The 23239-nt window shown below is 49.6% G+C and overlaps 1 protein-coding gene across 1 annotated transcript in view; it reads right to left on the minus strand.

Moving 5' to 3' along the window:
• The window catches only part of SCD5 (stearoyl-CoA desaturase 5), a gene marked incomplete at its 3' end in the record, with an annotated part of 161914 nt that extends 140351 nt beyond the window's left edge, over positions 1–21563 (minus strand). Inside the window, exon 1 of the mRNA XM_079920272.1 lies at positions 21058–21563. Coding sequence (XP_079776398.1) covers positions 21058–21298 — 241 coding nt within the window. The 5' untranslated portion in view covers positions 21299–21563. The remainder of the gene's footprint in view (positions 1–21057) is intronic.
• Between the last annotated feature and the right edge of the window lie 1676 nt (positions 21564–23239).

Consider the following 23239-nt stretch of genomic DNA (forward strand, 5'->3'; position numbering starts at 1 on the left):
GAGTCCTGGACTCTCTGATGTTCTGAATAGATTTTTTTATTCTTATGAAGTTTCCCTCTCCCTGGGATGTGTTGATAGACAAGAACTCAGTGTTTGGGCTTGCTTCAGAGGAAGTGATACAGCACAGTCTTCTCCACAATGAAGCATTTGTTGTAGACTTTGAAGTACATCTTTTATCTTGGTAAAAGAGTCAGGTTCAGCTATTTTGCTTTACAGTTGGCCTTTCCATTAATTGCTGGTTTCTCGTTAAATTCTGGGTGGCAATCTCAGGCTTCTAAAAATGCATCAAGGAACTACTGCATAGAAGTCTGATTTTCTCCTGTTGTAATTCACTCAGGAGAGTTTCTAGAGGTCCAGTGGTATGGGCATGTCAAGCTCTCCTTTTATAGCCATGAATAAGTTGCTGTATCTGGCCCTTCCTTTCCAGTCCTTGCAGATTGGCTCTATTAGGTCACTCTTCTGATGCTCAGCAAGGCTGCTCATCGCTCCAGTCAGCAACTCATTGTCCCAAGAAAGTAGATCTTAAATGTCATCACCACAAAAAAGAAATGGTAAATATGTGACAGGATGGAAGTCTCAGCTAATGCTATGGCAGTGATCATTTTGCAAGATATAGATGGATCAAATCAACACATTATATACCTTAAACTTACACAATTTATGTGTCAACTGTATCTCAGTAAAGTTGGTGGGGTGGGGTGGGGGGGTGGCGGCAGACGGAAAGCCATGTGTCCAAAGCAGAGTTTCTAGACCTTGGTTAAGAAATGCTAATTCACATTTTGGACTTGATAATTATTTGATGTGGGAGTTGTTCTCTAATTGTAGGATGTTTAGTAGTACTCTGGCTTCTAGCCAACAAATACTAGTAGCAACCTCCGCTCCAGCTGTGACATCCAAAAATGTCTCCAGACATTGCCAAATGCCCCTTGCCAGGGAGAGGTCAACCCTCACTGAGAACCACTGGTCTAAAGCCTTAAAAATGCATACAGAAATGTGTTCTATGGAGGGGGGAGGGATAAATTAGGAGTATAGGATGAACAGATACACACTACTCTACATAAAATAAACAACAAGGATTTACTGTACAGCACAGGGAACTATAGTCAATAACTTGTAATAACCTATAATAGAAAGAATCTGAAAATATATATATATATATATAAAATGGAATCACTTTGCTGTACACCTGAAACTAACACAATACTGTAAATCAACTATGCTTCAATTTTAAAAATAAATAAATAATTTAAAAAAGAAACATATCCTATGGAAATCATCCAGAAATGTCTCTTGAGAAAACAAGGATGTGCATGAAGATGAAGGTACTAGGATGGAGTGCTGTTAATAAGAGCAACAATAGCAAGAAAAGAACCACCTAAATTTCCAACAATCGGGGGTTAAGTCCATCCAAACTTTGCAAAACTCCACTGCCATTAAAAAAGACAACAAAAAATAAAACCCAAGATCCACATCTGTAGGCATGAAATATGTTTCTGATGTGTCAACGAGTGACAAAAGCTAATAACAAAACAGGATTGTAGTATAACTGCAGAGAGTAAGACTACAGTCAAGCACAGAGAAAAAAGTCTAGAAGGACACAGCCCAAAATGTTAACAACAGGCATCTCTAAAATGGGGAGTTACAAGTGTTTTTTTCTTTTGCACGCTTGTATTTTCTAGCCTGTGTACGATGAATAAGTATTTACGAGATGTAAAATAAAAGTCTTCAGAAAGAAAGAGAGCAGCCTCAGGTCTCACCCCACGCCCCAACTCTTTGTTTCCTCTATTCGGTGAAAGGACCATGCTGCCTGAGGAAAGCTGTTAACCAGACGCAAAGTCTTCCTATGCTGCGTCTCTCCCACCCTGTTCACTTCTCCACCCACCCTGTCCTCCCAGGGTGCCAATTAAAAGTGGGGCTACCAGCTTGGAGAAAAGAGGAACTGCCCGTTCAACCACCAGCAAAGCTTCAGAGGTGCCCCAACTACCCCTGGCCGGGCCCTGGCTGCCCTGGGCTCTCCATGGTCGGCTCTCTGCAGCAGCGGATACTTCCTCTGGCACGTTCCAAATTCTCTAGGCCAAGGAGTTCAGACTCTGGGCTCCCCACTTCCTCCCATATCCTCACCGCTAATTAGCGCCTGGGCTCGGCCGGGGCTGGGTGGGCTGCAGAGACGACACGCCCAGCCATTGCTGCTGCTTCTCGCCAGCAGGGCCAGTGAACCAACTGCTGGGAAAGAGGGAGCAAGCACTGGTCGGGATGCGTCTGCGCCATCCCCCAGTTCACTGGACCACAACTGTCTCTTTCTTCCCACGCAGCTTCCCTCCCCTGTCCACTCCAAGTCTCCCTCGGGCATCTTGTTCAGGCTGGGACGGATGGACCCTGGGCAGGCTGGGGCTGCGGAAGCTCAAGCCAGCGGCTCAGCAGCTCCCTGGTCCTGCAGAGGAAAGCACCTCCACAGGTGTAGGTGTGGGTGTGCATGTGTTGAGGGCAGATAAAGGGAAGCAGGGGGGCAAGTACATCAGGTCAGCCACACTGAATGCGGTCGGTCCTCAGCGGCCGTATCCACGCTCTTCTGCAGACTTTGTGGCCATTAGTTCTGGCCAGAGACCTGTTAGATGGGTGGGGGGCTGGAGGCCCCTCTCAGAGCACCTTAACCAATGGGCCTCATGAAGTCACTTTGGAGTCAGTAACATTACAGATGAAGAAACAGGATGGGGACGATCTAAGTTGCTTGTCTGAGGTCACACCACCGGAAGGGAAGGCTCTGAGAGTCCCAAGTTTCTCTTCCTCGCCCCTCTACTTCCGGCCCCTGGAATGTGGGCTCCCCCCAGATGGAGCAAAGTACCTGTCAAGCAGCATCAAATATCCAGTGCGATCAAGACAAGTTCTATGATACGAAAGCAAGTCCTTGGGGCCAAGGCCCACGGTCCTGCTAACTCCCTGGGAAAGAGGCCTCGAACATCACTCGTGATATCAGAGAGAGCCAAGGACACACACAGGGAACGCTGCCCTGGGCAGTGGCCACTTCACGCTTCATGGTGTGTGACCACTGTGAGAACGCAAGGCCGTAGGAGGGCCCCATGCTTGGCTAAATACTCTGCCACCACCATCTTGAAATTCTTGATAATCATTGAACAAGGGCCCTGTATTTTTATTTTACACTCAGCCCTGTAAATTATGTAGCTGGTCCTGCTTCCGGGAAAGTTTCTTGGTCACCTTCTCCCTACCTTCCCTGCCCCCAATCTCAGGAGTTTGCGCAGGGCCAGGTCTGCACACAGTCACTGTAAGAGACGCTTTTCCGACCACCGTTTAGAACCAAAACAAAACCAACAAAAGCCCCAGATCCATGCAATTGGCCAATATCTCCTCACCAAGACAAAGCCCCTCTGCCCAGAAAGCTGCTGCTTCCGGCTTGAGACTCCTTTTCCCCCATGAACATCCTACCCTCCAAGGTCTTGCTGCCATTTTTGTGTGACACAAGTCAAATGACCAGGGGCTTTTTTCCGCTCTGCATTTTCCTGCATAGACTTGCACCTGTTTCTGTGGCTAATGTTACTGTTGGGTCTCTGTTTTCCCATCTCTGTCCTCTCATCCCTGCTCACACACTGCACACACAACCATAAATTACATTCCAGGCAGGCCAGGAATCTCTCCTCACACACATCCCTAATAAAATGTTTATCTGATGGTTTCAAGACCCTAAGCTGCCTCCAGACAATTTTTGCTAACATACGTCACCCCTGGGACTAGCCAGAGGTGGGCAGTCAAACATTAGCATCAACACATCCTTTAGAAGGTCTCTAAGAGGGCTACATGCTCCAGGGCTGTTCCTGGAAAGTAGGTCACAACCTGTGGGATGGCCAGACATTCCCCCCAGTCCCAGGAAGGGGAGGATGAGGTCAGAGAACCTGCAACATCGTGACCCTCTGATATGCCTCTCAAAAGGACAAGCTCTCCTCGAAGGAAGGTTATACATAACTGAGCGTTTCTGTCCAGGTGGTACCTATAATAACCAAAGGAATTAATGCAGATTAGTTTTCTTTGGTGTCTGGGTGTGGTAGGCATAATGATGTCCCAAAGATGTCCACGTCCTGGTACCTGTGAATATGTTACATTACATGTCAAAGGGGAAGTAACGTTACAGATGGAATTAAGGTTGCTAATCAGCTGACTTCAAAGATGAGATTATCTCGAATTGTCCAAGTGGGACCAATGTAACCACAAGGGTCCTTAAAAGTGGAAGAGAATCAGAAGAAGAGGTCAGAGTGATGCTATGTGAGAGGGACTTGACCCTCTAGGTCGAAGATAGAGCCTGGCTTTGAAGACAGAACAAGGGGCCATGAGGCAAGAAATGCAGGCAGCCTCCAGAAACTGGAAAAGGCAAGGGAACAGAATTCTCCCCCAGAGCCTCCAGAAAAGAACGTCGCCCTGTTGCCACCTTGATTTTAACCCAGCGAGAACTGTGTCGGACTTCTAACCTATGGAACTGTAAGTTTATAAATTTGTTTTGCTGTAAGTCACTAACTTTGTGATAATTTGTTACAGCAGCAAGAGGAAAATCATGCACTACCTCCTTAGATTCTTATCACCAGGGTGTGTTTAACAAGCAGAGCTAAGCTGAGGCAGGGAAAGGCCCTTGGAGGAACTGTCACTGCTTCCCTCGTGATGAGAAGGCCTGGCAAAATTATGAAGTAAGCAAAGTGATGAAAAACACCCTTTGTTTTTTGTCCTTGGGTTGTGCCACAATCCAAGGGGATCCCTCATTTGGGGGACTCCGTGTGGACCTACCCCATAAAGGCCTATTGAATCCAGAAGCTCCCAAGTTTTCCCTTCAGCCTATCAAGGCTTAACTATCCTAGCTATTAACTAAAGCATGAAAGTGATCACACTGACTATAGATACACGAAAGGATAATGGAAGAGAGTATATAAATGAACACTCATTTACTGTTTATCCTTTTGGGAAATGCTGACATGTTTAATGAGCCTCACTCCAACCCAGCAGCACTTAACCTTTTTAAAGTCACAGGCTCTGCTGAGAATCCAATGAAAGAAAAACGTCAACACACACAAAACCTATTTCGGGGGCTCATGAAACCGCTGAAGCATCCAGCCTCAGCCCAGAACCCCTGCTCCAATTGCTAGGACAGCTAAGGAAGGTAATTTGAAGGCTGTTAAAGGCCTGTGTCCCTAAAATCACTTATCCCTGTTGGCTACTTCCTGCCTGTACACAAAGCTGATCCCGGGGCCAACCTACAAAACACCAGAATTATTAACAAGTACCTCTTTCCCACTGGTTGAAGAGACCTTAGGGGTAACAGACCAGAAGCCAGTGATGGGAACAAAATGTTCAAGGAATGGAGACAAGAAGCAGTGAGAGATAACCTGGGCGGGGGGTGGCGGTGGACAGATTCTGACACGGCAACAGCATATCTTGTGGGCAGAGAGGCACAAAATCCCCATTCCCTGTTAAATAGGGACTACCACCAGCGTGAGGTGGATGAGCCTGGGGCAAGGGGGAGACTGACACCCACATCCCCGTCACGGCCACCTGGGTACATCCCTGGGCAATGCTATCCAATCCATCCCCACTCCAGAGCCACCCATGAGTCCGGTGCCCAAACCACTGCTGTGTAAGTCAGTGCCTTTCAAGGCAGTGTCACCTGAGGGTGCCCAGCAGGGCTCAGGCATCAGAAGGACATTCCCGCAAGCCCTGACTGCCCCTTACCAGCTCTGGATCTTGGGCAAATGAGTCCGCCCTGCATTCTGCCTCCGCAGATGCAAAATGCAGACGATACCAGGACAAGTCCACAGTCCCTCATCAAAACCCAAGGGTCAGATGTGCTTCAAGGTTCAGAATTTTTCAGACTTGCTAAAGGTAATAGAGTGCCTATGCATTATGGTAATACCCATGGTGGGTCTGTCATCAAACACATCGATACGAACATTCAGACTTAAAAGGATAAACAGTTTAGGTCAGATTTTGCCACCAAATGCATTCATTGTGTTAAGCTTCCCCTCTACATTAGTTATGAAATAATTTTGCTTGCAAAGTTTTGCTGTTGTTCAGAACAGCCGTGAAGACATTTAGACCCTGGAGGTTTATTGTTGTGTGGATTAAAACAGTTACAACACCCACCTCCTCTAGCCATCCCTGCACCTCAGGCCCACTTCGGTCCTGGCATCCATCACACTGAGTTACAATTCTCCTAGGTCTGTCTCCTCTTCTAGATCGTGAGCATCTTGTGGGCAGGAATGATAGCTTGCTCACCTGTGTATTCCCAGCATCTGGCCCACGATGGGCACATGTCCATAAATGTGTGCAAAATACAAGTTAATTAGTCATCTAAATCTCTCCACCTGCCTGTCTCCAAGCAGGTGGAAAAGCGCACCCCAGAAGTGCTCCCTCACTTGCTCCTGAGCCCGGGTAGACATCAGATCATCAATCTGCCTCGTCAGCATCATCACGATGGTGCAGGAACCTCTTTGGCACTTTCAAATACTTTTTTCATAAACCCAATTCATGTCCACTAGGAATGGCCCTGACCAGGGAGAGACTTGGGAGATTAGAACGTTTGCTAATCAGCAAAGCTGTATCTGACTCCAGACTCTTGTCTCCAGCCTTTAGACTGAAGAAGCACCTGGCAGCCCCAGGGGGCCAAGGAGGCCCACTTGTCTGTTTGCTTCTCTGGGAGCTGCTCCCACACGTCGCGCAGTCTGGGCACAGCGCCAGCGCGAGCTCTGCTTTCAGGACTTTGCGTCTCTCTTTCTCTGTGAAGACTCCAAGCCTGCCTGGGTTTGGAAGGCTCTCTTCACACTTATCTCTGAATGAGAGAAACCCAGCCCGGCTGCCCTGAGCAAGGCTGAATGAGCCCCGAGATCTAAACTGGCACGAGCTACAGCTTGAGAAACACTCGTGCTAAAATGGAAAAGGACTTGGAGAGCACAGCGCCTTTTCAGGAGAACGGAGAGGAAGACTCAACAGCGGGAGGAACTGAAACAGCCACTTGGATTACTGTCCTAGGTGAGCGGGGGGGTCACCTGTGTCACGTGGTCACCTTTGTCACGTGGCCACATTGACAGGATGCAGGTTAGAATTAAGCCCACTGCCGCCCATCGGATGCACAGTGAACATCTAGAGCGTCTCCCCAGTGGTCGTCATCTCTTGGTGGGTCAGAATCGTTTACAAGGGTCCTTGTATCTCAGGTAGCAGAGAAGCCTGGGTCCAGGATGCCCCTAAAGTGTGCCTTGTCCCGGACAGAGCTGCACTGCGTCCCCGGCTGCATGGTCTAAGAAGTATCTGCTCCTCAGCAAATGAAGATGACTGGAAAGCCCCGACCCTCAGAGATGAAAGGGGCCCGAGAGAAGGGCTCCACCGACCTCCATTTTTTGAATGGACACGTTTCCTGAATGCGGTCACATCTATATAGCGGATTTCCAGCACCAACTCGCTGTCTGGTCCTGGGAACGATAATAATGGTGCCACCGCTACTCGTACTGGTGCTGCCTTCCTGGAGGGGAAGATCGGGCAGGGAGGCGCTGAGGCTGCGCAGTTGGCTGCCACACCTGAGTCCCCTCCGCAGTCCTAAGAAAGGTTTCAGCCCTGTGTAAGAAGCTGTGTGCTGAGAAAGGAGCCCCTGCAGGTATTCCCATTCCCCAAATGCTGCCTCTTATCAACCCTAAGGAGTCTCGGGCTAGTGGAATTGGAGGCAATGTAAAAGCCTTGCACCTGTTCTGAGACGGGGCAGGTGTGTGGGAATGTGACATTAAACTGCTAGGGACACAGCATCACTCCCAGGTCACCTGCCTCCAGGTCAGAGCACCTCCAGCCCACAGGGTATAAGAGGTACCCGTGGCACGTGTTAAAATGCAGAGTTCTGGTCGCTCCCCGAGGTTCTCATCCTGTAGGGCCTGGGTAGAGCTCCTGTCTGGGTAGAGCCCCCTGTTCTGCACGTTGCACGAGCAACTCAGATGACCCCCAATACACAGTCTGCAGATCAGCCTGAGAACTACTGTCTCGCTCATTACCTATGTCTGCTTCTCAGTTTCTACCCCTTCCCGCTTCTGAAAACTGCCCCTCACAAATGTTTTACCGCAAAGAGCTGGGGGCAGTTGATAGGGGAAAGGTGGCCCCCGAGGTTTTCCATGTGGACGATGTAGCCAGAATTACCCGAACTAATACTGGATACTTAAGTATTTACAGATGCAATTGTCTTGAATTTGCTTCAACCTAATCCGAAAGGGGAAAAAAAAAAAAGCTATAAATGATATTGCTAGGGTACCTGATGACATTTGGCTATCCACTGTGGATTAGATAATATCAAGATTGGGACTTCCCTGGTGGTCCAGTGGTTAAGACTCTGTGCTTCCAAAGCAGCAGGGGCCTGTTCCATTCCTGGTGGGTGAATTAAGATCCCATATGCTGCTGGGCGTGGCCAAAAAAAAAAAAGATAATATCAAGGTTAAATTCCTGGTTTTGAACATTGTACTGTGGTTGTATTCTTACTGTTAGGAAATACATACTGAAGTATTTAGAGATAAAAGGACACAATATCTCTGACTTATTCTCAAATGGCTCAGAAAAAATAGTAGTCACACATATGTATACATATACACATAGAGAATATGATGGAAATTGTTCAGTCTGCATAGAGTATATGGGAGTTCCCTGTACTGTTCTTACAACTGTTCTATGTATCTGAAATTATATATCAAAATAAAAAGTTACCCAAAAAAATCCCCAGGTGAGGGGTGGGTGTGGGGATAGAGACTCCGTTCTCTTTACTTTTATGTATGTTTGAAATTTTCTATCATTAAAACAATTCCCTGTACCAAGCCTCAGGTATGGTTTGAGTGGCACCGACCCTGGGCTGCTGGGAGCCTAGACACCATCCACAACATCACGGGCAACGACCTGTGAGCTAGGAGTACCACCTGGATTAGTGGTAAGGTCCTCCACGTTCTGTCCTCCCAACTCCCAACACTTAACAATACACCTTCACAATCTGACTTTTCCAATGTTATTTTTTTCTGATGATTAATATCAAATCTTTTGGGGGGAATCTTACATAAAGACAATTATAAACTAGAAAATAAAAATCACCTTTCAGACACACATTGCCTCTATCACAAAAGAAGTTTTTATTAGGACAGGTGATTTACTTTCAACCCCAGAACTTAGGTTGGGCCCTAGTACCTTTCCTTGCATGATTTAGGATATAAATTTAAGCCAGAATGACTGACTGATTTTTTCAAAGTTCTCATTCAGTTAAAACAGAAAAGGATAGAAGCTGAAGATTATAGGAATCATATGATAACAAGAAAACGCATATGCAGAGATGATATTAAAAATATTTGAGGGCTTCCCTGGTGGCACAGTGGTTGAGAGTCTGCCTGCCGATGCAGGGGACAGGGGTCCATGCCCCAGTGCAGCAAGATCCCACATGCCGCGGAGCGGCTAGGCCTGTGAGCCATGGCCGCCAAGCCTGCGCGTCCGGAGCCTGTGCTCCGCAATGGGAGAGGCCACAACGGTGAGAGGCCCGCATACCGCAAAAAAAAAAAAAAAAAAAATTGAGTACACCATAGGGAACTATATTCAATATCTTATAATAACCTATAATGGAGAAGAATCAAAAAAAGAATATATATATATATATATATATATATATATATATACACACATCCAAATTACTTTGCTATACATGTGAAAGTAACACAATATTGTAAATCAACTATACTTCAATTAAAAAACAACTGACAACCCACAAGGGCACCAACCAACCAAAACCAATGAGAACAGGTTTATTTTTATTTATTTATTTTATTTTTTTTAAGTTATATCTTGCTGTTATTATTTATTTATTTTTTGTGGTACGTGGGCCTCTCACTGTTGTGGCCTCTCCCGTTGCGGAGCACAGGTTCCGGACATGCAGGCTCAGCGGCCATGGCTCACGGGCCCAACAGCTCCACGGCATGTGGGATCTTCCCGGACCGGGGCACGAACCCGTGTCCCCTAGCATTGGCAGGAGGACTCTCAACCACTGCGCCACCAGGGAAGCCCGAGAACAGATTTATTTTTAGATTTAAGCCCTGCAGCTGAGCCAGGTATTGACCCTTTAGCTCTTGGATTGTTGGGAATTCCAGGAGTACCACAGTTATCCAATGATTTTAACCACTGGGCGAACACTGACTGACTACCAGCTCTGTGCATGAAGGAATATTAGCACTAATAACTGTGGTTTATTCCAACCTTCCTGGGAGCTCTGCCAAGTTTAGGTTCGTACCCAGTCTATGCTCAGAGGGTAGCGACAACTCTCCCCAGAGCTCCAGGTAGAGTCAAGACCCTGGAGAAATTCAAGCAGAGCTCAAAAATGTTAATGACTCACCCACTTGTCAGGAGCTAGGGAGCCAAACACAATGGATTTGGGGGTGGGAGATGGGAGGGGGAGATATGTGGGCATTATTCACACTTGCTAATAAATACCTTCTTTTGCTTAGAGAGACTCTAGGGCAAAACAAATGCTTTCAGGGACACTCCAGTGACTCACAGGCTGAGAATAGAGACGATCTTCATTGTAACCATCTGCAAAAGCTTCTTATGAATGTATTTATTAGAGGAGGGAATCGACAAACTACTTCAGGAAACAGTTACATTTTAGAAATTCATTTCTAATTTCATGCACAGAACTTTTAAAGAAGTAAGAGTATTTTCCACTTCTACTCATGCCAAGAGAACATTAAGTTGGATACACTACTTGGGGAAAATTACAGCTGTTCTCTGAGTTATAAAAGGTAGGAGGGGGCTTCCCTGGTGGCGCAGTGGTTGAGAGTCTGCCTGCCGATGCAAGGGACATGGGTTTGTGCCCCAGTCCGAAAAGTTCCCCATGCCGCAGAGCGGCTGGGCCCGTGAGCCATGGCCGCTGAGCCTGCCCGTCCAGAGTCTGTGCTCCGCAACGGGAGAGGCCACAACAGTGAGAGGCCCGCGTACCGCAAAAAAAAAAAAAAAAAAAAAAAAAAATAGGAGGGTAGAGACCAGGTCTCTGTTTTTTTACACAGTGCCTGGCTCAAGACCATAGGAAATTAATTGCTTGCTTGATAAATGTTTTTTGATGATGAAGTGGAGGATGCTTTGGGAGATGGCCTTGCTCATTTAGGTCACAGGTTGCATTTACAATCATTGTCTCTTTAGGGAACCAAGCTAAAACCAATACAGTCAAATTGCAAGTGCATGATGGTATTCATACAACAGACAGTGATACAGGAAGAAAACAAATTTAAACCTGAGTTCTAAACTCTATTCTTGTACCTCTTCATTTCCAAGTCCACTGGTATTTGATTTTTTTTTTTCCATTTCAAGGGCAGGGCTTCCCAGGTAGTGCAATGGTTGGGAATCCGCCTGCCAATGCAGGGGACACGGGTTCGAGCCCTGGTCCAGGAAGATCCCACATGCCGCAGAGCAACCAAGCCCGTGTGCCACAACTACTGAGGCTCGCGCGCCTAGAGCCCGTGCTCCGCAACAAGAGAAGCCACTGCAATGAGAAGCCCGCGCACCGCAACGAAGAGTAGCCCCGGCTCGCCGCAACTAGAGAAAGCCTGCACGCAGCAGCGAAAACCCAACGCAGCCAAAAATGAATAAATACATTTATTTAAAAAAAAAAAGTACCTGTTGGGCAAGGTTAAGTGGACTTTTTTTTTTTAAAGTGGACTTTTAAATGCCCTTTTAAGTAAAATTTGAGGCAAGAGAACAGAAATCTGACCGTGAGGTCATCACTGACGTTCTGTGTCGCCTGAACAATGAAGACAATGACCAGCCAAGAAACCCATTCATCAGTCTGAGGAAAGTGTGTCCATGGAAAACCTTGGTAAAGAACACATTCTGGGCTTCCCTGGTGGCGCAGTGGTTTAGAGTCCGCCTGCCGATGCGGGGGACACGGGTTCGTGCCCCGGTCCAGCAAGATCCCACATGCCGCGGAGCGGCTGGACCCGTGAACCATGGCCGCTGAGCCTGTGCGTCCGGAGCCTGTGCTCTGCAACGGGAGAGGCCACGACAGTGAGAGGCCCGCGTACCGCAAAAAAAAAAAAAAAAAAAAAAAAGAACACATTCTAAGTCACTCATTGTCCATCTTTTTCTTTTTAATTCCATTCTCCCACAAGGCATTTAACACTTCCCTGTACCCAGAGCAACCTTCTCCAGCCCCATCTCACCCCATAAAATCCCAGAAGAGCAATAAAGAATTCTGCAAGCTCCCCACTGAGGTCAGGGTGTCTCCCAGGTGGACATGGGTGCAGAGGGGCATGCAGATTCTTGAGGCACTGAGAAAGGCTTCTCTCTCCCCAGTCCTTTCCCCAAAATCACACGGAAAGTTCTTTTACAGGGGCAGAAACATCTTTAAAGTTATGAAACAACATGAAAACTTTCCTTAGAAAGAAAGGCCACACAAAGATTAAACTCATTCATTCGTCTCTTCCTTCATCCATTCCCCCAGCACAGTGTATGTTGAGCAGAGGCCATTGCCAGGTTCTGGGGAGGCAGATGTGCCATGGGAGAGCTCACAGCCTCATGGAAAAGGCAGACATTTACAACTCACTGAAATGACAGCAGGACTGGAGACAAGCTGAACGGGTAGGGAGTAGAGGGGAAGAGCGTGCTAAAGTATGAAATCAGAGCCTTTCCATGGAATGGAGGTGACACCAAAGAGGGAAAGTCATGGGAGGGAGTAAAGGCAGGCCCTGGAGCAGAGGTGTTGGCTGTCCCAGCAGCCATGCCCTCTTCTCCCTTCCCCCAGAGCCTGGGTTTTGTTTGGCTCTTAACCCCTGCCTCATGTGGCATGTGGCTCAGTGGCTAACCCTGATTAGCCTGAATCCCTTGCCAACGATGGTTTAACAAGGGACTTGGGACACAATCCTGCAAGTGAGACTTGAGGAGACATCAGCTGTGAGATGACCAGGAGAGAGTTTCTCTCTGATGAGACTTCAGGAAGGGGCAGCCTCTCTCCTCTTCTGTAGGACATTGTTGTAACTCCTGGAACTCTGGCAGCCATCTTGTAACCACAAGGAAAACTAAACTCCACAAGGCCACCATGGCAGAAATGAAACCTGCTCTTTGATGTTATTACTGAGTCATCCCACAAGTGCCCTACCTTGGGATTACTTACCAGTGAAATTAGAAATTTTCTTTATCTTTTATGCCATCCTAAGTTGAGTTTTGTGCTACTTGCAGCCAAAAGCATCCTTTGTGGAAGGTGGCCCTTTCCTGAGGCATCCTCACCTTTACCAGTTCATCTATTAAATAGACAAGCTGAATTCCCAAAGGCCATGCACAGAGACTTCCTGTTATTTTTCTCCAGCTCTACTCATGAAAATAAAATTAATTTTCTAGCCCATGAATTAAACATCACTGCTGCCAGCTGAAAAATTTTAGCAACAGCATTTTGTTGGCAAGGGAAGCAGGATCCCGACATGTTCTAAAATAAGCTACAAGGAGGCAGGAGGGGAGGAGGGAAGGCAAAGGGGAGGAGGCCATTAAACGGAAAAAGAAAGAGTTGCCAAATCCCAGCCGTGAGCAGCTTCTCTGACCCGTCGGCCTGTGGCCTGACTTGAGGGAGTGCTTCTCTAAGTTCAGTGCAGATGGGTCACCTGGAGACCTTATCAGTACAGGTAGTGATTCAATAGGTCCAGGGTGGGGTCTGAGAGTCTTTCTTTATAACAAGCTCCCAGGTGATGTTGCTGGACCACAGCCTGCAGGGACCCACAGAGCCCTCTGAAATAAGCTGCAGAAATGGGAAGCAGGACATTAAGAAGGAGGGTAGTGGGGCTTCCCTGGTGGCGCAGTGGTTGAGAGTCTGCCTGCCGATGCAGGGGACACGGGTTCGTGCCCCGGTCTGGGAAGATCCCACATGCCGCGGAGCGGCTGGGCCCGTGAACCATGGTCACTGAGCCTGAGCGTCCGGAGACTGTGGTCCGCAACGGGAGAGGCCGCAGCAGTGAGAGGCCCACGTACCGCAAAGAAAAAAAAAAAAAAAAAGAAGGAGCGTATTGAGAACCAGCTGTTTAAGCTCAGGTTCAAGGGAGGAAGTGAGGTGAGAAGAACTCCTGTACCTCTGAGAAACAGAGGAAAGAGGAACACAGGAGGAGGAGAGAGCCCTGGGTCTGGTGTGCCTGTGCTATTATACCCTTGGGGCTTTTTAGTAATTTAGTCCTGGGACAATACCCCTGAATCTGTGAGATCAAAGGCCCAGCTGAGACATTATTTCTAGCTCTCCCTCAGCTCTGGCCAGCCTGAGGGAGGTGCACACCTGCTCCAAGGTCTCAGGGTCTTTCCTGAAAATCTTCAGACTCACTCATCCCACTGCCATGTGTCTGGTCTTGAAGTTATACACCAAGAGCCACTGGTGTGTGAGGTGGGTGAGAGGAGGTGCGAGGCAGGGACAGGCTGAAGGGCAGCCTCCCCGAAAGCCTGATCTCCTCCCAGTCTTTGTGTTCCTGTTGAATCTTCCTGCCCTGGATCTGGGCCCTGATCACCTTCAGCCTTGCTGAACCATCAGGTCCTTGACTGGCTCTCCTCTCTCCCCTCGGGAGATCTGTAGTCTGTGGCTACAATGCCATCTCATCCAAACCCCTCGGCCAGCCAGCCTCGGGCCTCCTGGAGGCTCAGTCCAGCCACCTCCTCCTCTGGGAAGCCGCCCCAACTCCCCCAGGCTGGCACCTGCAGCTAATGCTGCCTTGGCGGTTCTCACCTGTGCACCCGTCTGTCTCTCCAACTGGCCTTAAGTGCCACGAAGTCAGGGATGGTGTCGGTGCCTGGCATGTAATGGGTGAGTAATAAGCATAACTGAATGTGGATAAGGGAATTAAATAATGGTTCTCAGCCCTGCTGTGCATCAGAAACACCTTAATGCCTTTTTCAAAAAAATAAAAAAGCCAGGACCTCACTCCTACAGATTCCAGTGCAGTAGGTCTGGCGGTGGGGTGGGGTGGGGGGGCGCCAGGCTTCTGAATATTTCAAAGGATCCCCAAGTGATCCTGATATGTTTTGACAATAGTTGAAAAGGAAAAAAATGAATGAATTAGTGGACAAATGTATATGTGACTGCATGTGCAACTGTGAGGCTCTCTCTCGTGGCCGTTCACCCTCAGAGCGAACAAACGGCAGACATTTATGAGGGAGGATAGCGGGTCCCTGTTGGGGTGGCCACCATCCCATTGCCAGGGAAAACAAAGTCAGAAAACCAACTGCTTTACCCCTGACCAGGGCTTTCTGACAACCAGGGGGCAGTCGGAACAAGTCCCAGCCACCACAGGGGGAGCTAAAGGAAGGGAAGGAGTGAAGGGAAGCACCAAGGGCCAAGGTCCTTACTCTCCTTCCTTTCACTCCAGCTGCGACATGCCGCTGGTTGTACTGCTGTTCTCACTGTGCAGCTGGGGACACTGAGGCTAGGGAGGGTGAGCGATCTGCCCAAGGCTATAGCTAGGCCTTGAACCCACATCCTCTGACTCTAACATCCATACTCTTAACCCCAGGGTGGCACTTCCACAGAAGCAGGACACATCACAGCAGAGGGATGGCGAGACTGCACACCAGAGACTACAGAATGTCATAATAAATGCTCAACAGGAATAATGCCAACCAAATACGATGTTGCCTTTCATAAAAATTTAGAGAAACCACCATGACTGTGTCACCCTTTTGTAAATCTCTCAGTGACTTTTCCAAGCAATTATTATGATTTTATACAATACACAAATCAGGGTAAGATGAGAACTAAATGTTACACGAGGTCAGGATCATTTCTTTGGATGTAAAGGCTATGCCTTATATTCGAGCCACAAGAAGTCCCAGACAAACAGACACGGAAGCCCTGCAGGTTCCCTGACGCCTGGCCCACGGTGGGGTTGGTAGTAACAGAGAGCATTGCGTGTCTATCCTCTGGCACCAGTTTGACATTTTCCCTGATTCTTAAAACAACTTTCAGCTCAGTATTATCATCCCTATTTCAGAGACCAGGAAACGGAGGCGCACACACTGGAAAGGGACCCGCCTGAAGTTGAACTAAGTGGCAATGCTGGGATTCCAGCTCTGGTTTCTACTCTGCAGAGCGACTTCACATTTCAGGATGACAGTGCAGTTGGCAGTGACCTTGACCAGTGTTAGAAAAAAAACGAGTTAATAATGTTAACCTCAACCTATATTTATAGTTGTTTAGACTATTAAGCCAGCAAAAGCACACTCCATTCTCTCAGGTTTCGCTGCACTCCACCCAGCCTTGGGTAGGGCTCTTAGTGCTTGCCTGGTTATTAAAAATGCAAGAGTTGCAACAATGGGCTGGGAATTACAAGGTTTAAAAGGAAGATTCATTTATGTTTTTCAGTTTTTTAGTAGTTTGAGCATTAAAGATTAAAAAAAAAAAAGATGATTCAAGGAGACAGAAACGGGGAAAAAAGTCAAAACTGAGACCCTAAGACATTTAGGAGAAATGATTTGGCCCTGTTTTTACAGCAATTGCAACGGTCAAAAAGCCCCAAAGAAAACACTGAAGACCAGGTGAGTTATCAGCTGAACAAAAAGATTCTTATTTATAAAATAGTGGCCTTCTGGAGGAAAATAGGAGGAAGAGAGGATGAAAGAGAAGGGAATGGGGGAGGGAGGAGGGACAGGGGGATCTGTGTTCATTTCTCTTTGGAGACTTTGAGAAAGAACCCTTGTTTCCCAAGCCAAAGCAACCTTTTCCATGCAAGAGAGGCAACGAAGCCATGTTGTGTGCCAGCTTTGTAGAATTGATTGTGCTGCAAGAGGGCCTTTTTTCCTTCTACTAAAGAAAAAAAGCCAGTATCAGGACCAAGAATAATAAGAGCAGCTAACAATTACTGGACATCAGCCAAGGTGCAGGCACTGTGCTAAGTAGTTTACACCTATTATTGAATTTAATTCTCACAACCTCATGAGCAAGAAGTATTGATATACCCATTTTACAGGTGAGAAAGCTGAGGTCTGGAGATGTTCATTTGCCCAAGGCCATGCAGCTGGTAAGTAAGTAGGAGAGCAAGGATTCACATTCTCAGTTGTTTCTCTTCTGAGCTGTGCTCACCCTAGAAAACCCGGAGGTAAAACAGAAGTCCATGGCCACGCATTCTTGGAGCGCCTCAACAATGTTAGGGATTTGATGGAAAAAGCAGCACAACAAAGACATCAGGACCATCGAAGGTGTGGATTCAGGTTACCCAAGGCCTGACCGAAGACAACTCATCTTTGGGCAACTCTCAGAATTGGACAGAATTTTTTTTTTTTTTTTTTTGCGGTACGCGGGCCTCTCTCACTGTTGTGGCCTCTCCCGTTGCGGAGCACAGCCTCCGGACGCGCAGGCTCAGCGGCCATGGCTCACGGGCCCAGCCGCTCCGCAGCACGTGGGATCCTCCCGGACCGGGGCACGTACCCGTGTCCCCTGCATCGGCAGGCGGACCCACAACCACTGCGCCACCAGGGAAGCCCAGAATTGGACAGAATTTGACTGATGGACCAGTACCTTCCAAACCCCAGCCTCTCCTGATCCTCCCTCCTGCTAGACTGCCTTGTCAATTCCTGCCACCACTCAGATTCCTCGCCATAGGCTGTGTTCCAGCAACCTGAAGGGTACCAGAGAATCCTGTATCTACCTTAGCAATTGTCACATTTGCCCTGGGGCAAGATGGAAGGGAGCAGGGCATATTACTGTTTTGCATGCCTGATACTATCACTGAAATTGTCATGATGTCACCAAGGCATATTTAGGGGATTCGGATGACATTTCAAGGGAAACCAGAAAAGTCCCTTATGTTTTTGGAAACCAATGGCCAGAATGCCTGGAGACAGGGCAAAGCTGCTGGGAAGGAGCACAGGACTTTGACCTCGACACCACAACTGCTGCCTCTCACTCCCCTATTCTGCTCATCCTGGGATTCAGGGCATGAACAACTGCCCCTTTGGCCAAAAACCCTCAAAGCAGGCGTTTTTTGAGCTCAAGGCTTCAGGTGAAGATTTTTCCTCCAGCTGGAGGTCGTGTTCTGTCCTCAAAAGTCATAAACTCATCCCTCAGGACCTGTGGGCACCAAGAGCATTCCGTTCTGACAGCCTGCCCACTCAGAAAACTGCAAGGATAAGACGAGAAAACAACTTGCTCTGGGCCCAAGGAGAGTCATAAAAAGGTGGGGAGCGAGGCAGTGGAGGAGGTCTGGACTGAACAACTTGATGGGATCTTTCATGGATGACATTTTACTGCCACGCAAATTACTCTTCGCACAACTGAACACCTAAAACATCCTCTGCTGGGTGCTCTGCATGGATGCCTCCTGTTTCCAGGGCAACCATACCTGGGGTGGAGGGTGGCAAGCAATAATAGATGGGCTAGTTAAGCCTACTGCCTTGACAACTCAGGTCCCTGAAGTGGATGAACAGCCCACTGGTGCATGAACTCGGTCCTAACACTAGACAGAGCCAGTGGGAGAGATGATGAAAAGGGCATCCAGTGGGGAGAAACTTGTAGCTCAAGGCACCAGGGCTTTCAATGAAAATAACCCTGATCAACAGTCTCCCTAAAGATTCTAGCCATCAGCACACCAATCTTAGCTGTCTCTCTCCCTCACTTCTTCTCTCACAAGATATCCATCAGATAACATTCACTTACTTGGAATGTTTCTAAGTCATAAGTTTGAATCTTGAAACTACAATATCCACCACTGTCGGCTCTTTTTCTGTTTGTTTGTTTGGGTTTTTTTGGAGCGGGGAAGCAATGAAACCCAGGTAGGGAGTGAATCAAGATTCAGGGAATGGAACTGATGAAAAGTAGCTAAGGCAAAGGACTATGCAGGAAGGCACAAGGATGGGCTTGGCAACATCACCCACAAAGGGGAATCCAGAGTCCTGCAGTGTGTTGACTTCTCCGGGGAAGCTGGAGGAGTTTGAGGCCGAGGACGGTGTCTTCTGGCCAAGGTCTTTCAGAAGAAAGATTCTGTCTCCACCACAGTGAGTGGCCTGGAAAGGGCAGAGGTGAGTGGCAAACCTGGAGAGGAGGCCTTGTCCTTGTAGCTCCTGGTGGGATGCCAGAACCAGCGGGTGGGTGGCTGTAAGGGATGGAGCCTGTGGGTCTGTGGAGCTCCAGGCATGTAAGACAATTTTTTTTTTTTTTTTTTTTTGTGGTACGCGGGCCTCTCACTGTTGTGGCCTCTCCCGTTGCGGAGCACAGGCTCCAGACGCGCAGGCTCAGCAGCCATGGCTCACGGGCCCAGCCACTCCGCGGCATGTGGGATCTTCCCAGACCGGGGCACGAACCCGTGTCCCCTGCATCGGCAGGCAGACTCTCAACCACTGCGCCACCAGGGAAGCCCCTAAGACAATATTTTAAGTGCTCACTTCTCCCTGCAGCTATTAAAGCTAAGCCCCAATCCCCTGGAGGCAGGTGAGCTCTGAAGTCCAAAGGCACAGTCCTGCCCCTGCAGGGAGGAGTGGGGTGGAGAGGGAGAAGCTCCCTGGAGGATCCAGGGCAATAAGGGTGTTGGTTGGCAGGTGGGGGGAGTGTGTCCATGAAGCAATGACTGAGCATCTCACAATCTAGTCATCTGGAGGTAAAGGAAGAAGACAGGGAGAATGAAACCAACACATAACAGCAAAGAAGATGGTGAAAAGGACACTGAATTGAGGAGGTGTACTGAGCAGGGGAGGGCTGAGCAGGGAGGTTACCCAAAGCTTAGGGGGCTCTGGGAGGTTTCACAAATTCCCAAAGACGCCCCGCCCCTCTCATCATTCCTCAGCTCTGCTCAGCCACACTCCCCTAAGAGGCACCCATCTTCTGGAAGAGTTTGCTTCCGAGAGCAGGGACTGCAGAGTTTCAGGGGAAGGCTTGGAACCGAGTGGCCCCATTATGAACCCAGGCATTTGGAGCTGGCACTATGCTAAATAAGACACCTTGCAGAAAAAGGTTTTCTTATTTTCTTCCTTCCTCTTCCACTCTGGGAATAAAAGTAGGTTGTGTTTCTCCTGCCCCCGTTCCTTGGCGATCTCGGAAAGGAGAGCTGAAAGGGCTTCTTGGATCACCTCGTCCAATTCTCAGCCCAGGATATCAAGGCCAGCGCCTTTTGTCTCGGCTAACGTGGCCACTGCAGGGACTGAGGCCAAAACCAGTTGCTGGGGCAGGGGGTGTTGGAAGTGGTTCTGAGGTCAGCCACCGGAGTCACGTAGGGCAGGCACTCGGCCCCCGGGCCCCGGGAGGTGGGGGGGATTGGAGGGGGGTGGTCCTGGGCTCCCTCCCATGCCGGCAGGGTTGGGGGTGCTAGGAAAGAGGGTGGCGAGAGGGAGAGCTACAGGTGCGGTGACAGACAGGCACTGGTCAGAAGGGATAGGTCCCGTAGGGGATCTGCTCGGCCACGGTCTGAGCTTTGTGCCGGGGGCAGAGCGCTCTCACCGCGGGGTTGGTGTGCTCGCCGAGAAACTTCTGGGACCGTAGAAGTGCAACTGGGCACAAAAGATCACGGAGGGGGCAGGGATGGGGGCCTTGCAGGGGCAGGAAGGGAACTGGTGTCTTCCATCTCCTGCGCGAACATCAAGACTGATGCGGTGCCGGGTCTCTCCACCCCCGCTCCAACTCCCTTTCTTGTCCTCAACTCGGCCCCAAGGTCCGTGGCCCACAGAGGAGACTGAGAAGCCGAAGGGCGCAGAAAGGAGTGCCCCTGGGACCCGCCTGGGCGACACAATCATCCCATCGGTCTCCCCGCCCTGGTACCCGGGTTCAGCCGCTGTGCCTCTGCGCACAGAGGTGGCGCCGAAGGACCCCGAGTCCATCCAGGCGCCGCCAAAGGCGCCTACTCAAGCTGACAGCGGGGGAGGCAGAAGTTGAAAATACCAGCACAGAAATACCTGCCTGTCCCAAAGGCCGGACGACTACAGGCCGGGGGACCGGGGCGCGTGGTGGGGAGGCGAGCGGAGAGCGGAGGGGGGCTCCGCACCGCCCGAAGCCAGCGGCGACCCGCGACCCCGCGCGACCCGGCGCCGCCTCGCCTCGGTGCCCGGGGCGCAGGGGGCGCCGGCGGAACTTACCCCAGAGCAGAGTGAGCGGCTGGGCTTTGGGGATGAGCACCAGGGAGTACACGGCCCCCAAGTGGAGCAGGCTCATCAGGAAGACGTTCCTCCAGACGATGTCCTGCCGCTGCCCGCGCGCGCCGGGCTTCTCCCGGCCGCCGCCGCCGCCCTCCGAGCCCTGGACCCCGAAGCCCACACGGATTTCCTCCTTGGCGTTGCGGAAGGGGACCTTCCCCTCGCCGGCGGCCGGGCCTGGCATGGCTGGGGAGAGGCGGGCGCTCGTGGCAGCGGCAGCAAGCTGGCGATAAGACGGCGCGGCGCTCTCCGGGGCGGGCGACGGCTTCTGCCTTTTAGGAGGGGATTTCCGCACCTCCCGTCCCCGCCTTCCCGACGCTTCTCTGCTTCCTTCTCTTTTCTTCTGGCGTTCAGCGTGGCTTAAGGATGCAAATCTTGGCGCCCGGCATCTGTTGCTGGCGAGTCACCCTTACCGCTGCCGGGGCTGAACTCTGCGGCGAGGAACAGGAGGTGAGCGCCAGGGGCTGGAGGGGACGCAGGGGGGTGGGGGGAGGGGGTGTGGAAAGAGCCGAGAAAGCGGCGGAGGAGGGAGCGCTCCGAGGGAGCTGGGAAGAAAGACCTGCATAGCTACAGCCAATCAGGATCGCCTGTGGGGCTCTTAAAGAGAAAGGCGCCTCCTGGGCCTCCGCTGCCCGGGCTCCCCGGGGCCGGACGGGGCATCCTGGTCGGCAGGCAGTGGGCAGCCTCCGCCCGCGGGTGGGTGAGCTGTGGCTCCCAGGTCAGGGAGCCTGCAGAGGGGCTCACAGCACTTCTGCAGCTGTTGTGTGTTTCTACGGTTCCCAAAAATACCCTTCCCTGTTGAAAAGACTTCTTTTTGCTTTGAAGCTACGGGCTGGAGGATTTACAATACTTGCCCCAGGTCGCAACACAAGTTAAGGCCAAATCTGAGTTGAGAATCACAAGTCCCTGTGTCTCCCGGTTTCTATGGCTCCTTGGGCCTGTGGGGGGTTGCAGGCAGCCGCTCAACTTTTTTTTTTTTTTTAATAAAACACCTTTATTGGAGTATAATAGCTTTATAATGTGGTGTTTCAGTTTCTGTTGTATAACAAAGTGAATCAGCTATACGTATACATATATCCCCATATCCCCTCCCTCTTGCCTCTCCCTCCCACCCTCCCTAACCCACCCATCTAGGTGGTCACAAAGCCCCGAGCTGCTCAACTCCTTATTGGACAGGTTGCAGCCAGACACAAAGTAGGTGCTCAAATAATGCCTATTAGATGATGAATAAATGATTTGGGGGCTGTTAGTATACAGTAGTGCGCTGCCACTGCGCGGCTCATCAGCCACGCAACTGTTTGTGGCAAATTCTCTGCTAACCAGTGCGTTTCTGCACTGTCTCCTAAGCCTCCAAGTCAGCACCGTTGAGATGGAGCTTTGGAAAAACATCACCTGGAACGTTCCAAGGAAACTTAACCTCAGAAGAATCGTGTCTGCTCATTCCTCCCCTCCCAACGCGGATAATTTAGAACTATCCAGAGGGAGCCCTGATCATACAGAAGCCCAGAGGAGGGCGAGCTGGCCGTGTCCCAAGCAGCTGTGGCTGCACCTGCGGCGGATAGCAGAAGCAAAGGAATGGAAGCTAGGGGCTCTGCATTCTACTTCTAATTCACTGTGACCCAACTCAGTCCTCTGGGGACAAATTTCCTTACCAGGAACTAAGCTTTATTCTTCTTTCCAGCTTGCAAAGTCTATAACTGTGACTTTGAAAGGATACCATTATGTTGACAAAGAAAGCTGATTTTTGGATCAACTGTTGTTAGGAATCCTTTCCAGCATTACAGGAGAGGGGAAAAAATTACCAAGAATTGACTACATGAAAGGGCCATACATGAGCATCTCATTGTTAGCAGACCAGAATCAGCCCAATCAGCCAGAAAAAACAATACCTAATTTAAAACTGAAGCAACGTATGTGGCTTGTGGAATGGTGGCCACTGAGCCAGTGTTATGGTGTTGCTTCAGTTGGAGCTGAACTTATAGAATGAAGGGACACTTGCCCGGCCACCAGATAAATGTCGGCCCTGTCGTTAGACCAGTGAGACAACAGAACATGAGACTTGAGGGCATAAACCTCATCAGCCTGCTCAACCTTGGCTTTAGAACGAACCACTTTTTCTTCTCAT

The sequence above is a fragment of the Stenella coeruleoalba genome (genome assembly GCF_951394435.1).
Source record: "Stenella coeruleoalba genome assembly, chromosome: 4".
NCBI lineage: Eukaryota > Metazoa > Chordata > Mammalia > Artiodactyla > Delphinidae > Stenella > Stenella coeruleoalba.